At 40.0% G+C, this 15,125-nt stretch overlaps 1 protein-coding gene across 7 annotated transcripts in view; it reads left to right on the top strand.

The window, feature by feature from the left end:
- Positions 1 to 14,522, top strand: part of FBXW11 (F-box and WD repeat domain containing 11) — a 132,545-nt gene extending 118,023 nt beyond the window's left edge. For 6 of the 7 annotated variants that reach the window (XM_067732852.1, XM_067732855.1, XM_067732857.1 and 3 more), the window contains 5 exons: positions 596 to 714; positions 2,459 to 2,569; positions 3,410 to 3,488; positions 4,544 to 4,729; positions 11,974 to 14,522. In XM_067732852.1, coding sequence (XP_067588953.1) covers positions 596 to 714; positions 2,459 to 2,569; positions 3,410 to 3,488; positions 4,544 to 4,705 — 471 coding nt within the window. In that variant the 3' untranslated portion in view covers positions 4,706 to 4,729; positions 11,974 to 14,522. Of the gene's footprint in view, positions 1 to 595; positions 715 to 2,458; positions 2,570 to 3,409; positions 3,489 to 4,543; positions 4,730 to 5,219; positions 5,531 to 11,973 lie in introns of those variants that run through there. The other variant, XM_067732853.1, reaches the window with a different exon arrangement.
- Positions 14,523 to 15,125: the final 603 nt, after the last annotated feature.

A 15,125-nucleotide genomic window follows, 5' to 3' on the forward strand; every position in this document is an offset into this window, starting at 1 on the left:
TATCTGGTTGTCCCATTCAACTACAAATGCAGCTAATAAAATAATTCAGGGAACATTGGTTACTTTGTGTCTCCTTATTTGGCTGGTATTAAGTGTGTCTATGGACATCTGAGTCTTGCAGACAGCTTCACAAAAGAGGGGTTATTTATTCCACATACATAATATTAGGAGTGATGTGTCAAAACAAATGGAGCTATTCAAGAAACTATGCTGGAAAAGAAGAGGATGCAAAAGGTGAAGCCCTTTCACATCAGTTACATTGGGTTTGACGTGTCACCCGGCCTAAAAACATAAGATCTGGCCCAGACCCTTCTCTCTAGGCAAATGAATGTCTGAACCATCCAGGAGATGCTCTCTTTGTGAAGATCTCAAGGTTTGGAGACTTCACAAATTCCCTCTGTATTTCATTCCAGTTTTATCACTCAGCAGCTAAGGAAATGTTATGCTATCCAATCTGTTCCCCAACCTCCCCAGTGTATTTCATAATCAAGTATTGTGGTCATTCTTAGAAGTTCTGATTTTTTTTTTTTAAAGGTACATTGTGCAAGGGCTTTTCTGCATTTATTCTTAACTCTATTGCTAATTTGTTGTACAGGTCTGGAGCACGAGCACCTGTGAATTTGTTCGTACTCTGAATGGGCACAAGCGAGGCATTGCCTGTCTCCAGTACAGGGATCGGCTGGTTGTTAGTGGATCATCGGATAATACCATAAGGTGGGTAGAAGTTGGTGTGGTGACAGAGTGGGCTCATTTTTGCCATAGTGTTGACTTATCTCCAGTCCTGATGCTCAAAAGACTCAGTTTTGGGGGCTGCTTCAGATAAGAAAACTTTAGGTAACTTTTATTTATCTCTCTGGTTCTGCACACTAAAGTGGGTAAATTGTGTATGCCCTGGGTATTCTTCCAAGATTCCCCCAGTGCACAAGGTTTTATAACCTCAACTCCACCCAAGATCACTTAATACCATAGTGCCTCAGAACAGAGGATGCTCCAGCCTGATGCTCTCCTTTCCCTTACCAGTGAGCCCCTGCCTCTCTCCCTAACAGAGGGCAGTGTACTTTATTTCTCTCTCCCAACACTGTCATCAATTCCTGTTTGGTCATTTATCTTATCTCCCTTTTTTCTTCCCAACACTCATTGTCCTTGCTTTCTAATAAATATGAATGTCTTTAAACACTTTTATCTTATTAAGAACTTCCCTTAAATATCTATTTAATTACCCCAAGTCATTTTTCCAACTGTCCCAACATATTCTAATAGCTTTTTTATAATCAAATTGCCTGTTTGGGCAAAATAAGGATTGGGTTCAAGATTATTTTTTTAGAAAAAGAAAGAAAGAAAGCAAACACAATGTAACTTTAACTGCCAAAAGTTTTCTTTATCATTTTAAGTTTTAAGGTATCATAAAAGTCAGTTGAGAACTTGAATCTTGGTTCTGTTGCATTCTTTATGCTTGGTATTACTTAATATTTCAGCAATAAACAATTCTTAACTTCCTCATTGGAACCTCCGAGCTTCTACAAAATAATAATGTGTACTGCTGAGTAGTTTATGGAAGAGAACCACTTTGGAGTTATAGTGGCAGTGTTCTCTTCACAGTAGATTAGAGAAGCCATCATCACTGACACTGATGAGAACATTTGCTGAGGATAGAATATTCATTGGATTTATGATAGGTACTAGTGGGGAGGCTAAGAAAATGTCATTATAGAATTAATTTGCTAACTTTGTTTTGTACATGTTAGTTTGCTGTGGTTTCTTTTTACAAATAATGTAGTTAAATCAGTGATAATTTTTTAAAAATCTCTTTCCAGAATTGTTACATAAATCATATACAGAGAAAAAGGCTGATGGTAGTCACTGGGTTTATATTTCTAAGACACTGCATATGCCTAATGAGAGGCTCCCACTCTGACCTTGTAATACTGTATCTAGGAAGGGGAATCCCTAAGCCTCATCAGGAGAGGGAGACCATTGTGCTGGTCCACCAGTTCTAACCTTGGTGGCGGAAGCCTAACCCCCTGGGCTGTATTTATTATCTTCCCCACACCAACATCCTTTTTCTTCTTTACGGCCTGCAATCCCTGTCTCCCCCCCAGAATTCTTCCTAGACCATTTGGCTACTTGGTTTCATCAACTCAGACATCAAGAGCATGCCTACAAACTAAATGTAATTGAAATTTCTTTGTTGGTATGATTTAAATAATAACAACATGCATGTGATTTTTAAAAGTTTCAAACTATGTAAAAGGAAATAAAATGAAAAGTAAGCCTTTCTCCCAAGTTAGTTCTTAAAAAACACATGAATGGTACAAAGGTACACACATATCTTCACATGTGTATAATGTGAACTGGGAGTGAGATAGAAATAAAGATTCCCAGGGTAGGGAAGATCACGTATGGATAGTTTGAATCATGTGTAGGAAGTTGATTCACAGAAATCTGTTTTTCATTCAAGACTGTGGGATATTGAATGTGGCGCCTGTTTAAGAGTCCTAGAGGGACATGAAGAATTGGTCCGATGCATCCGGTTTGATAACAAGAGGATTGTCAGTGGGGCCTATGATGGGTACGTGTTTCAAATTTTCAAATGCGTGACCATAACTATATGAAGAGGAAAAATAAGTACTGCATATTAAGCAGCTGTGTATGTGCTAGGTCCCATGCTAGGTATTTCTTATGTAATGGTGGATGGCAGGATCAAGTGGGGACACTGAGACCCAGAAGGATGAATTAATAAGCTTATGCTTTTAACCATTATTGTAAACTCAGGGAGTAGCTAGTTCCTTGTCCCAGCACTAAATTAATCCAGGCTTTTTTTTTTTTTTTTTTTTTTTTTGGTGAGTTCAATGATAAATTTCTTTTCCCCTTTTGGTGAATTGAACACATCCTCTTTAAAAAGCCTCATGACTTTTAAAATGAGCAAATGGCAACCGTAAACCTTTCAAGATGACCTTATATATACTTCACAGACGGGTTAGTTGGTCTGTTCATACTCCTATTATTAACTTTCAGCATTTGCTTAGTTTGGAGAAAGGTATCCTTGGAATTTCACAGAGAGCCCTAGCTTCTGTCAGCAGCACCTACTCAGCCCTAGAGAGCTTCCTGATTAATGAATTTGGTGACATAGATTATCAAGTCAGGAATTGAATTTAGATAATGTGAAGTTGTTTTCTTGTCTCCCTTCAAACAATATTTCTTCACAATTTCAGCAATTCTGAGAATGTGTAGGTCCTTATTTTTTCCAAATCAAGTGTAATTGGTTTAAATACCTTGTCAAAACATCAGCAGGTTCCCCATTAGCTTTTAAAATAGGCAGTTCGAATGCACTCCTTTCTATCGAGGGAATGCTTGACAATATATAAAATGTTGACTTTTCCACTAATTGTGATTTCATTTTCCTTTCTAGGAAAATCAAAGTTTGGGACTTGCAGGCTGCTCTCGACCCCCGAGCCCCAGCAAGCACGTTGTGTCTGCGCACATTGGTGGTATGTGATCTGTTGAAAGGGAAGTGCTTCCCTGTGCTGGCGGTTGGCCACCTGCAGATAGACCTCCCTGAGCCTATCACTGGAAAGCTTCTGTACCTCACAGCATGCCTTCTGAGAAATGCGCTGTTCTGTTAATTTTGTTTATTAGTCAAAATCAGAGAATATTTGACATTCATATTTCTGTGAGCTCTTTTATAAAGAGTATTAACACAACTTAAAATATGAAAGCAGGCTTCCTCATTTGTAGGTGGACTGGTTTCCTCCTAGAACATAAAGTATTTCCTGTCTGCAAGTTTGGGAGATTTCCTAATATGGGTGTCTGTGGTTGTGTTGTGTTTTATAACTCAGCACATTTTTGTACTATTATGGTGGACTTTCCCCTCAATCTGTTTTCTACGGATTATTGCTTGGCATATAGGAATACTTTATTTTTATATATTAATCTTGTTTTACCAACTTTGCCAAGCTCATTATTTCTAGCAGTCTGTTTACTTTTGTATTTTTGAGGAGACAGTTGTTTGAAAATATTGATAGAGTTTTCTTATTTTCAGTAGTTTTACCTTCTATTTTTTCTCTCCTTTCATTGACTAGAAGAACATGCAGAACTTGAGTCAGGGCCATTCTTGTTTTCTTCTTGATTTTAATAGGAAGACTTCTGGTATTTCACCATTAATTTTGATGTTAGCTGTGGTTTGAGATAGATATGCTTGGTGGTGTTAAAAACACTATTCTTCTGGTCCTAGTTTTTACAGTGTATCAAGAATGGGTATTAAATATTGTTGCTTACCTTCTTAAGACCCTTTGTAAGATGATCACATAGTTTTTCTTCTTTGACATATTAATGGGCCAGGATCTAGGACACAAAGTTAAATTAAAGAAAAAGCCTAGAAGGGAAGGCAGAATCTGTATTCCTAGGGAGAAGGACAAAGCTCAATAAAGTTATGTAGGAAGCCTGGATAAGGAGCTGTATTTTCAGCCTGTGCCAACTCCCTGGTAGTGAGATAGGAGGGATTGTAAAGATTTCGTTTTATTCATAAAGCTGTTACGTTTCACAGGAACATTCTGGACGTGTGTTTCGGCTACAGTTTGATGAATTTCAGATCATCAGCAGCTCCCATGATGACACAATTTTGATTTGGGATTTCTTAAATGTGCCTCCCAGTGCCCAGAATGAGACCCGTTCTCCCTCCAGAACATACACTTACATCTCCAGATAACAGTCTGCACTTTACCTGTTTCAGGTGAGTACTTCCCCCACTTTTAATTTTGCTGATTGAATTCACCTTCCCTTTGGGGAAATTTTATGGTTTGGGTTCCTTTCTCAGTAATAGGAACATTAGATGCATCAACTTTGCAGAGTTCTAGCATAAGGCTAGATCTTTATGGTCACATCAAAATAAGATATAAATCGAAATCCTGCTTATTGTGGGTTTTCATATTGGTAGACACCATGGTTCCTGTTTTTTAAAACTTTTCCCAGGTCATACCAATTTAGTACCAGTAAAGTCCTCTAAATTGTTTTGCGGTGCAAGGATCTCCTTTTTCTCTTTCTTTCCTGTCTTTCAGTTCTATCTTTTATTTTTTTAAAAATCACCATCAGGCAAACACTTAAAACTACCTCCCCTCCCCACCCCCCCATTACAATCCACCCACCACCACCATTCCCTAGGGTAGGAATCAAAGAAGGGTGTTTGTTGAGAGAGCCCCTAAAACTCGTTCTTCATCCATTAGACACAACAGGTACCCTGGAAGCCAAGTCCTTTGCTCCGGTAACAGGAAGACTTAGGGCCATAATAACATTGACGATGGCATGTTTTGATTACTAAGGGTGTCCAGGTAGAGGATGAGAAGCCTTACTTGGCAGTGTCCTTGGGACTGATGACCATGTTCATCTGGAGCAGTATTCCCAACTCTTGAGAATTTTGCGAGGGGGCCTGTGAATTCTGTGCACATTAAACTTTGTAGATTGAATAAATAATGTTTGTGCATATTTGTACTGTCATGTGTATATGTAAAGACTGTGTTAATAAAATTCATATTTATGTAAAAACATTACTTAATGCTTAGTAGCTTTTTGTCATTGTATATTTTCCTGTTCATTGAATATTAAAAATGTAAAGAAAGTCCGTGTGCAGAATCGTGAAATTTTGGGGGTGAAAAGATAGGGAATCACTGCTTTCTAGATCACTAAGTTGACATCTTTTCAGATACTCCTTATTTCTGCTCCAGGAAGTTTATCTTATTCAGGGTCGGCAGGCTACAGCTGGAGGCCAAATTTGACCCACTGCCTTATTTTTTTTTATCCTTACCATAGCAATCTAAGAATAGTTTTTTACACTTTTAAATACTCTGAAACAATTAAAAGAAGAATATTATTTTAGAACATGTGAAAATTATATAAAATTCAAATTCCAGTGCCCATAAGTAGTTTTTCTGGAGCACAGCCACAGCTCATCTGTTTATGTATTGTCTGTGGCTGGTTTCGTGCTTCAGTGGCAGAGCTGAGTAGTTGCAAAAGAGACTGTGTGGCCTAAAATACGTACAATCTGGCCCATTAAGAAGAAGCATGCGGACCTCTGGTCTTGCCCCTCTTCCATCTATTAGCGATAAACCAAGGATCTGCATCAGGAATGGCAAATGCATTGTTTCTTCATGCCAACTCAGTTTGATCCGTAGTGACTGGCTGGTGTACTGCCTTTGGAAGGATGATGGGACCCCACATGGACCCAGAAGGCCTAAGTGCCTCAATGGCTTGGCTGTGCCTCCCTGGCTATAGGATCTGAGCCACAGTAGTGACCTGTAAGCCACATACATAGTTGCCGTTCCTGGTCTCAGCTGTGTTCATACGGGCTCTTGTGACAGTGGCCATCTCCCTTGCTGCTTTCTCTCTGGATAGATTCTTCACAAGTCAGTTGAGAAATTCACATGGCAGAATTTTTACGTTTATTGAATTATAGGAAATTACAGAGGAAGAAGGCAAGGATCTCTTTTTGGGGGGTGGGGTGGCGCTGCATTTGATCTTCGTTGCGGTGCGCGGGCTTCTCATTGCGGTGGCTTCTCTTGTTGCGGAGCACAGGCTCTAGGCGCGTGGGCTTCAGTAGTTGTGGCTTATGGGCTCTAGAGCGCAGGCTCAGCAGTTGTGGCGCACGGGCTTAGTTGCTCCGCAGCCTGTGGGATCCTCCCGCACCAGGGCTCAAACCCACGTCCCCTGCATTGGCAGGTGGATTCGTAACCACCGCGCCACCAGGGAAGCCCGGCAAGGATTTTTTGAGTGATTGCTCTTCCCCGCCTCAACCTCCCTTCGCCCCAAACTAAAGAAATACATAAGGAAGGAGGAAGGGACCCAAATGAAAACTGATTTCCTCCTTCCTGTTCTCTTCTTCTCCCTCTTCAGCCCACCCTTCATCCTGTTACCAACTATGGTCATCTTACCCCTGCCTCTCCTCTTCACTAGCTTCCTTTTGTTTTCAGGAGCAAGGCTTAGCTAAGATTAGCTAACAGAAATTTCAATATCTAGCTCTTACCTTCTGTCCTCTCTACCCTCCCCCACCCCAGCCTTGCATTCTTGCCTCCCAAAAATCCAGGGCTCCAACCAGACTGAATTCTGTTTAATTTCCCTAATTACACTTCAGTAGTACAGACCTCTGCCACCTCCCTCCCCTTGCTTGTGTTGTTAGGGTTTTGTGGATACCACCACACCCCCACTCCTTTCCTTCATCTGACTTAATTTATTATTTGGTATTGAAATAATTTGCATGCCTGTCTCTCTTACCAGGCGTGGAGCTCCTTTTATTTTGGAGCCCCAGTATCTAATAGAGCACACAGTGTATTATGAGTGCTTGTTGACATTTGTTGGTCAAGTGACACCCGGGGCCAACATGACATCTCTGTGCTCTTTCTCCTGGGCCAACAAGAATTTGCCCATAAATAAATACGTGCGAAACTGCAGTGTATTCATACACCTTCCACAAACATAAAGATAGTAGCTCAGTAAGAAATTAGACTAAGTTGTCTAAAGTGGCATAGTCAAGTACTAAATATATTCCTTACATATAGACAGGTACCTAGATGTACACATCTCCCTCTGCCCCGCCCCCTTCACCTTCGCTAAGCCCCATTGCTGTTTTGAATCAATTTTATTGAGGTATGATTTTTGTAAAACAGATTGTACCCACTTAAATTATACTGTTTTGTGACACGTTTTTACGAATATATACACCCCTGCAATTTCCTCCACACTCCAGGTAAGAATATTTTTATCACCCCCCGGAAGTTCCCTTGTGTCCTCTGTAGTCAGAGCCTGATCCCTTCACAGCCTTAGCAAACACTGACCTGCTTCCTTTCACCAGATTAGTTTACATTTTCTACAGCTGCACTGTCCACTTTGTGATGGTTTTTTTTTAATTTATTTATTTAATTAATTTATTTTTGGCTGTGTTGGGTCTTCGTTGCTGTGCGTGAGCTTTCTCTAGTTGCAGTGAGCCAGGGTTGCTCTTCACTGCGGTGCACGGGCTTCTCACTGTGGTGGCTTCTCTTGTTGCGGAGAACAGGCTCTAGGCACACGGACTTCAGTAGTTGTAGCACATGGGCTTAGTTGCTCTGCGGCATGTGGGATCTTCCCGGACCAGGGATCAAACCCGTGTCCCCTGCATTGCCAGGTATATTCTTAACCACTGCGCCACCAGGGAAGTCCCTGCACTGTCCACTTTGATAGTCACGAGCCGTATGTGGCTATTAAGCTCATGAAATATGTCCGGTTTGGTTTAGGAACTGAAGTTTTAATTATATTTGAATTGAATTGAATTGGATTGGATTTTTAATTGTATTTAATTGTACTTCATTTAAACTTAAATTTAAATAGCTACATGTAGCGGGCTTCCCTGGTGGTGCAGTGGTTGGGAGTCCGCCTGCCAGAGCAGGGGACGCGGTTTCGAGCCCTGGTCCGGGAAGATCCCACATGCCACGGAGCAGCTGGGCCCGTGCGCCACGGCTGCTGGGCTTGCGCTCTGGAGCCCGCGAGCTGCGGCTGCTGGGCCTGCGTACCACAACTACTGAACCCTGTGCACCTGGAGCCTGTGCTCCGCAGAGGGAGAGGCCACCGTAGTGAGGGGCCCCCGCTCACTGCAGCTGGAGGGAGCCCGCGTGCAGCAATGGAGACCCAACGCAGCCAAAAATTTTTTAAAATAAAATATAAAATAATAAATAACTACGTGTAGCTAGTGACTACCGTGTTTGGACCAGCATCGTTGTAAGAGTTTTATATGCTTAGGTTTTACATTTAGGTCTTTGATCCATTTAGAATTAATTTTGTGAATGGTGTTTTTTATACAGCCTTCTAGTTGTTCCAGCTCTTTTGGGTTAAAAGACTGTCCTCTTCCCATCGAATTGTTATAGCACTCTGTCAAAAACTCAATTGACCACTTGTTTGTTATACTTTTTCTGGCCTCTATTCTGTTCTGTGATCTATGGCTATCCTTTTGCCAATACCATGCTGTGTAATAAGTCAGTTTAAAAAAAATTGTTTTGACTCTTCTAGGTCCTCTTGGTTTTCATACTCATTTTTGAATGAAATCATCAAATTCTATGAAGATTATGGGATTATGATCAGGACTGCATTGACTCTAAAGGTCACCTTGGGGAGAATTTCCATCTTTAACAAATGCTGAGTCTTCTAATCCATAAACCCAGTATATCTCTTTACTATTCAGGTCTTCTTCAGTTTCTCTTCAGCAGTGTTTTGCAGTTTTTAGTGTAGAAGTCTTGCACACCTTTTGTTAAGTTTATTCTGTTCTTAATTTTTTATTTTCTGAGCTATACATTCTCTCTGCATTGCTTTGACTGTATCCCAATGCTTCTGCTTTTATTTTCCCACATAGATAAATAGATAAAATAGAACACAGACAACTACAATTGTGGCTGAGCTTCTGGAATGGATAGGGTCAGGGGAGTAGGTATATCATACAACAACTTAAGTATACCTCTTTTGTAGTTTGGATATGTGTTTGTGTCTTTCCACTGTTAAAGAAGCACATGATAAAATCTAAGCCATCTGTAGTATGTTTTCTCCCCCTCTGGTGAATTTGATAGATGAATTATAGAACATAGTAAACTTTCACAAATTGGACAACTTTTATATACTACTTTAAAATGCCGTGAAATTAGATTCCTTTGATTGAGAGATGAAATGATCACCAATGCCGTTTCTCTCATTGGCTGTGGTGGAAAGGAAACTGTAGTGTTACTTCTTCCAGGCCCTCCTCTCGCCCCCTTTTTGGGAAACTAAGAACAACTGCCTTGTTATGATCCACAATTATAAATCAGTGGAAAAATCTTATCTGCTTTTTAAGCAGCACAAGCAATGAAACCTCAAATGTGTTTGTCTCTTCAAAGTGAATTACTTCTGACAACCTTGGCAGTCAACTTTATAGATTTTATTGCTCTTTTCCAAATTCTTTTCATTTATTGTAACATGAAAAAAATTATTACCATGTGATGCTGTAAAATTTATGCATAATAAGAAACACTACCCTAATGATGATTTAACCTTGCAGTAAAATATTTACCCCTAAAATATAAGGTAGGAGTATTTCTATGTCGAGAAATTTAGCAATAGATTTTTTTGCTGAGTCATTTTTTTTAAAAAAAATTACTAACTCCCAAGAGCTATGTATACAGTAGCTCTCTTTTTTATTATGAGACAATATTAGGAAATTAGTAAAAAGTAGATAACTCCTCTTCTTGGTTCACCATTATTAACTCCTTTGTATGTAGCCTTTCAGGCTTTTAAAAATTATGTTTGATAACTGTGCTTTTTTTTTCTTTATTGTGAAATTGTTGCCTGTCAGTAATGTCACTATTTGTCTAAATTACTGTTCCTAATGGCAAAATCATGTTTGATTGTTTGGATATGCACCTGTTATATATTTATATCCCCCCCCAGCTTTTAATTATTATAAAACACATTGCCATGATTCTTTCAGCTTAATCTTTGCCCAACCTTTTATTACCTTTGGATAGAATTCTAGAAATGTCTGCAGTGTCTAGGTTGAAAGCTATGATGTTTAAAGAGGTTTGATACTTAAGAGTTGTGTTACCCTCCAGAAGAGTTACATCAGTTGACATTCCCACCAGCAGCGTTTGAGAGTGCTGACTTCTTATCTCTGGTTGTTAATATTTTTAAAATAATTCAAATACTCTTACATATCCTTCATGGGAAAACAGTGGCAGATGAAATTGTGAATCTGTCTTGCGTTCGTTTGGAAGCTTATTAGGATTCTTGTGAAATTAGGATTTTGTGGAAATTAACCTTTTAGGAAAATTGCCCTTAAAAAAATATATACAAGGTTTAAAAGCAAAACAAAACCAAACAACTACCCCCACCCCCACCTCCTTTCTTTTTCTCTCTCTCTTTTTGGCCATAGAATTTTAGACCTAAAGGTGACTTAGATCTTCCAGGCCAATGGTTTAGTGCAGTGTTTGGAAAGGGTTGTAACTTATTAGTGGTTGTGAAATCATTTTAATGGATTTTGACTTTGGGTAAAATTTAGGACATAAAATGTCAGCCTGCATTGTCCATAGTAACGATTAGTGTTGGAATGTTAGAATGTTCCGCGTAGGGGTATGTGTGTGTATTCACATACACGGATGCATGTAGAGATTGGGATTAAAATGTGTTCCTGACTCAAGGTCATGGTCAAAAAAATATAGAACATTCAGTTGTCTTCCCCTCTACATTGTGTTGTCCTTTTATAAATGATTTATTTCAAAAAGAAGTAATTTCTGACTGTTGGCATTCTGTTTAGAAGGAGTACTCTGTTTACTAGCTTTTACATATTTTTGTTTCACAGTGATAGATGAAGACTCTGGGTCGGTCATGAGACAGGTCCTGGTGGCCTCTGGATGGCGTAAATTTAAGATTATGCTAAATATAAAATCTAACATTAAGCATATTTTGTTACATGCGTAACTTTTAGCAGCATGAAAGATGATAGGTTATAGGGTCAGTCATCTATTAGAATCCCCTCTCTGTCACTTAACGGCTAATGCTTGCTTTTTTTTTTTTTTTTTCTGGAAGCATAGTTGATTTACAATGTTGTGTTAATTTCTGCTGTACAGCAAACTGACTCAGTAATACACACATAAATACATTCTTTTTTATACTCTTTTTCATTATGGTTTATCCCAGGATATAATGGCTAATGCTTTAAACCAAATAATGTTTCTGAGCCTCAGTTCTCTTATTTGTAAAGTAGGTATAATAGTTTCTACCTTATAAAGTTCTTGAGAGGTTTAAATAAACCTGATACCTGGTATGTAGTATACGCAAAACAACTTGCAACTTCTATTTTGATGCTGATTATTTAAAAATCAGTGTTATGTGTGCGCAAGTACATACATGTCTGTGTGGATGTGGATGGGCTGTGGTGTATATCTCCATGTCTAACCAGAATATCCATCCATACTCCCTTTGTTTTTGTTTTTTCAGGGTTTCCTAGTCTTGAACTACTGGCTACATGGCTACCAAATGCCTAAGGGAGTTCTTCACAGCTGAGTTATGAAGCTGGAATTGGTTCTAGACGCTGGGTAGATGCAAAGCAGCCTAACTCTTCAAGTACCGACATTTCTCACCTCCGATTCCGGCCTCTACTTTGAGAAGGATACCTTAGCTTCACCGACTTTCAGTAGTACAGAAGCCCATTTCCTCCCCCCATCAGTGAAAAGAAATCTATCGCTTCAAATGTAAATTGTTCATATAAAAGGAACGTACAGTCTGTTTTACAGAAGTAAATCGACCGTCAAGAGAAGACTTGGCCTCTAATTTATATTGCTTTGCACTTTGGTCTGATACTAAGAAACAGCATTCTTCGGTGAAATTTTGGGTGCCAAACACCTACCCAGAATGTCCAGGGCTTTCCTTTTCAGAAGTTAGCGTTCTCCTTTTGACCGTCCAAGTCATTATGAATTGTGACTTGTATTAGGAACATGTTGGACAATGGAAACATTTCTCTGGGTTGTTTTAGTAATATTTTTTGGATTATACTTCCTTTCTGTACCAATTTCTTTTAATTTAAAGAACTGTAAGCCAGGTTATATTATCTCCCAACAGGTAATATAGCTCTTTTCTTTTATTAACTGTTCTCTGTACCCGCAACCATCTCCTGATATTTGGTAGAGTAACACCTTTACACGTGTGCTTGCCTCCTAATTTAAAATACTGTATCCGCATGTAGATATAATGTACATAACAGTTTAACCTCAAGGTTGCTCGAGTCAGGGCCCCCGTGCCTGAGACACTAATGCAGAGTGTGTTCGCCCTTAGCCGTGGGCTGGACTCAAGAACCCGCTACCAGGGTTGATGTGGATTACCTAGAACCCTTCCTGCAGTATTCATACGGTGTTCTTATTTTGTCATTGTCATTGTCATTGTGCGTGTGGTGTGTGTGTGTGTTTTAATGGGAATCTTGTTTTAAGATGTAATTTCTAAAGTTTAACACAAAATGTTTTATTTGTTGTGCAGTATATACAGTAGAGAGGTACCTTAAATACTTTTGTTGTTCTTTTCCTCATCAGTACTCCTTAAGTACCCGTGGTCACTTCCCATAGCATTCATTTGACTCCACCGTCACAGGTCACACTCTGTGTGTTAGTAACCCTGGGAAGGGAAGAGCGAGAAGGCCCCCGCTGACTGGCTCTCCTGGCTCTGGCATTCGTGCGTCCTGCCCTTGTCAGGTGGTAGCAGGGCCCACTTGTGTGTTGGAGCCCGGGACCCGCGTCAGGCGGGTTCAAGGGCCCATCTTGAGTGGAAGGGTCCTCCCAGGTGGTGTGAAGCCTCAGGCTCATGGTCCCATCCCTGTCATCTCTGGTGTCGCCTGCTGCCGTGGCCCTGGCAAGCTCTCCTGGCTCCCGCGCGCTCCGCAGCCCGAATGTGTGAATGGCACCATCATGCTGACGTGCGTGGAAAGGACTTTGGCATCTGGTTGGCACTCCTTTTCCCTTGTTCAATATTAGGTTTTGATTTGCCCCTTGCCATTGTTTCCAAAGATCAAGGAATGTTGCTAACGTTTTAAAGGACCAATGAGAACTTCCTGTAACTAAACCTCTTCCCGTGGAAGCACACTCTCCCACTGAGGGGAAGGTGCCTGGGCTCTGTTTTGTCCTTTACATTGAGAATGGTGTGGGAATCAATGTGTGTGTCTGTGGTTGTTTATTGGGTTGGTTTGCTTTTTTGTTTTCCTTTGTCCTTTTTAAAAAATACATCCTTCCCTCCTACATGTTAGTAAATTAATTTCTGGTTTTGAAAAGTTGAGTCTCAAAGTGTTAAAAAAAAGAAATCTCCGTTCAGCGGGTGGATGTTGTAACCCTGACAGCGGTTGTGAAAGTGACTTAACTTTGACCACTCTTACCTTACAGCTTTAATATCAGATTGGTTAGGAGAGCCCAGGGGGCAGGGCAGGGAGGGGCAGGGGAGGAGGCAATTCTTCTGAACGAATGGACTTTCTGTGGTTGTCTCTGCATGTTTAATATAGAAATTCTGGTTCCTTGGGAGATCATGGCCTTTGAATATGCACACAACCTTTGAATTGTGCCTACTAAATTATAGCAGGGGACTTTGGCACCCGAGGAATTCTGACTTTCTGGGATTATAGTAGTAATTCCCAGCTGTACTCTGGACTTTATTTTGCTAACCATAATTGAGAAACTGTAAATTACTGCTATATTAATGTTTTAAAGCACTGGGATAGTCTGATTCTAACTTGTAATTAATTATGTTTGCCAATAACTGTTTGAAATAAATTTGTGTCTGAACAGCTATTGAAACTGTTAAATTGTACAGATATTATTCACGACAGCTTTGTACTGTGGAATGTGCTTAATAAAAAACAAAAAGTTTGACCTTTGTCCAATAAATTGCTAAGTAATGTCAATAAATCAAGTATGAGTATTATGCAGTACACCTGATCTGGCTTCATGCAATTGTTACTTCAGCTACTAATTCAAAGCCAATACTCTTAATAAAGTGTTGCAATACTCTGATGTTCTGTTAAGAAATTTTTCAAAAAAAACTGTTAACGTGCTGTCAGTATATCAGTGACATACAATTAAAGTTTGTAGATTGAAAAAATCATCTGCTCTGTACAGTGAGGTTGAAGACAAAAGTACTTTTTTTGGTGTGGGAGAACTGGTATGAGATAATGCCAGTCCATGCCCTGGGGCTGGTTCAGAACTCCTCCCCAGCAAATCTGCTTTCCACAAGTGCTTAATTGCCTCGCAAGTTACTACGAAAATGGTCCCTTAAACGTGCCAGATGGCTCTGGGTGGGAGTAGATCCTCTGATTCTCGAAGGTGGGGGGGGCAGTGTGAGAAGTGCAGCTGCAGCCCTCTCCCCCTTACACATCGGACATGAAATTGTTGTCTTTCCTTTTGGCAGATTGACACATCACTGGTTGAGGACCAGAGCAGAAGGAAATACAGTATCTGCAGGATTCTGCTCAGGAGGCCTGCACAGTAGCAGAGTTTTCCTGATAACTAGATTCCGCCAGCCCTTAGCCGAATTGGTAATGTAGACTTTTGAGATGAAATTAGAGTAATTCTATACAGTTTTGCCCCCACTCATTTTTCTTGTAAAAAAAAATGTTT

Source organism: Pseudorca crassidens, chromosome 3 (genome assembly GCF_039906515.1).
Source record: "Pseudorca crassidens isolate mPseCra1 chromosome 3, mPseCra1.hap1, whole genome shotgun sequence".
Classification (NCBI taxonomy): Eukaryota; Metazoa; Chordata; class Mammalia; order Artiodactyla; family Delphinidae; genus Pseudorca; species Pseudorca crassidens.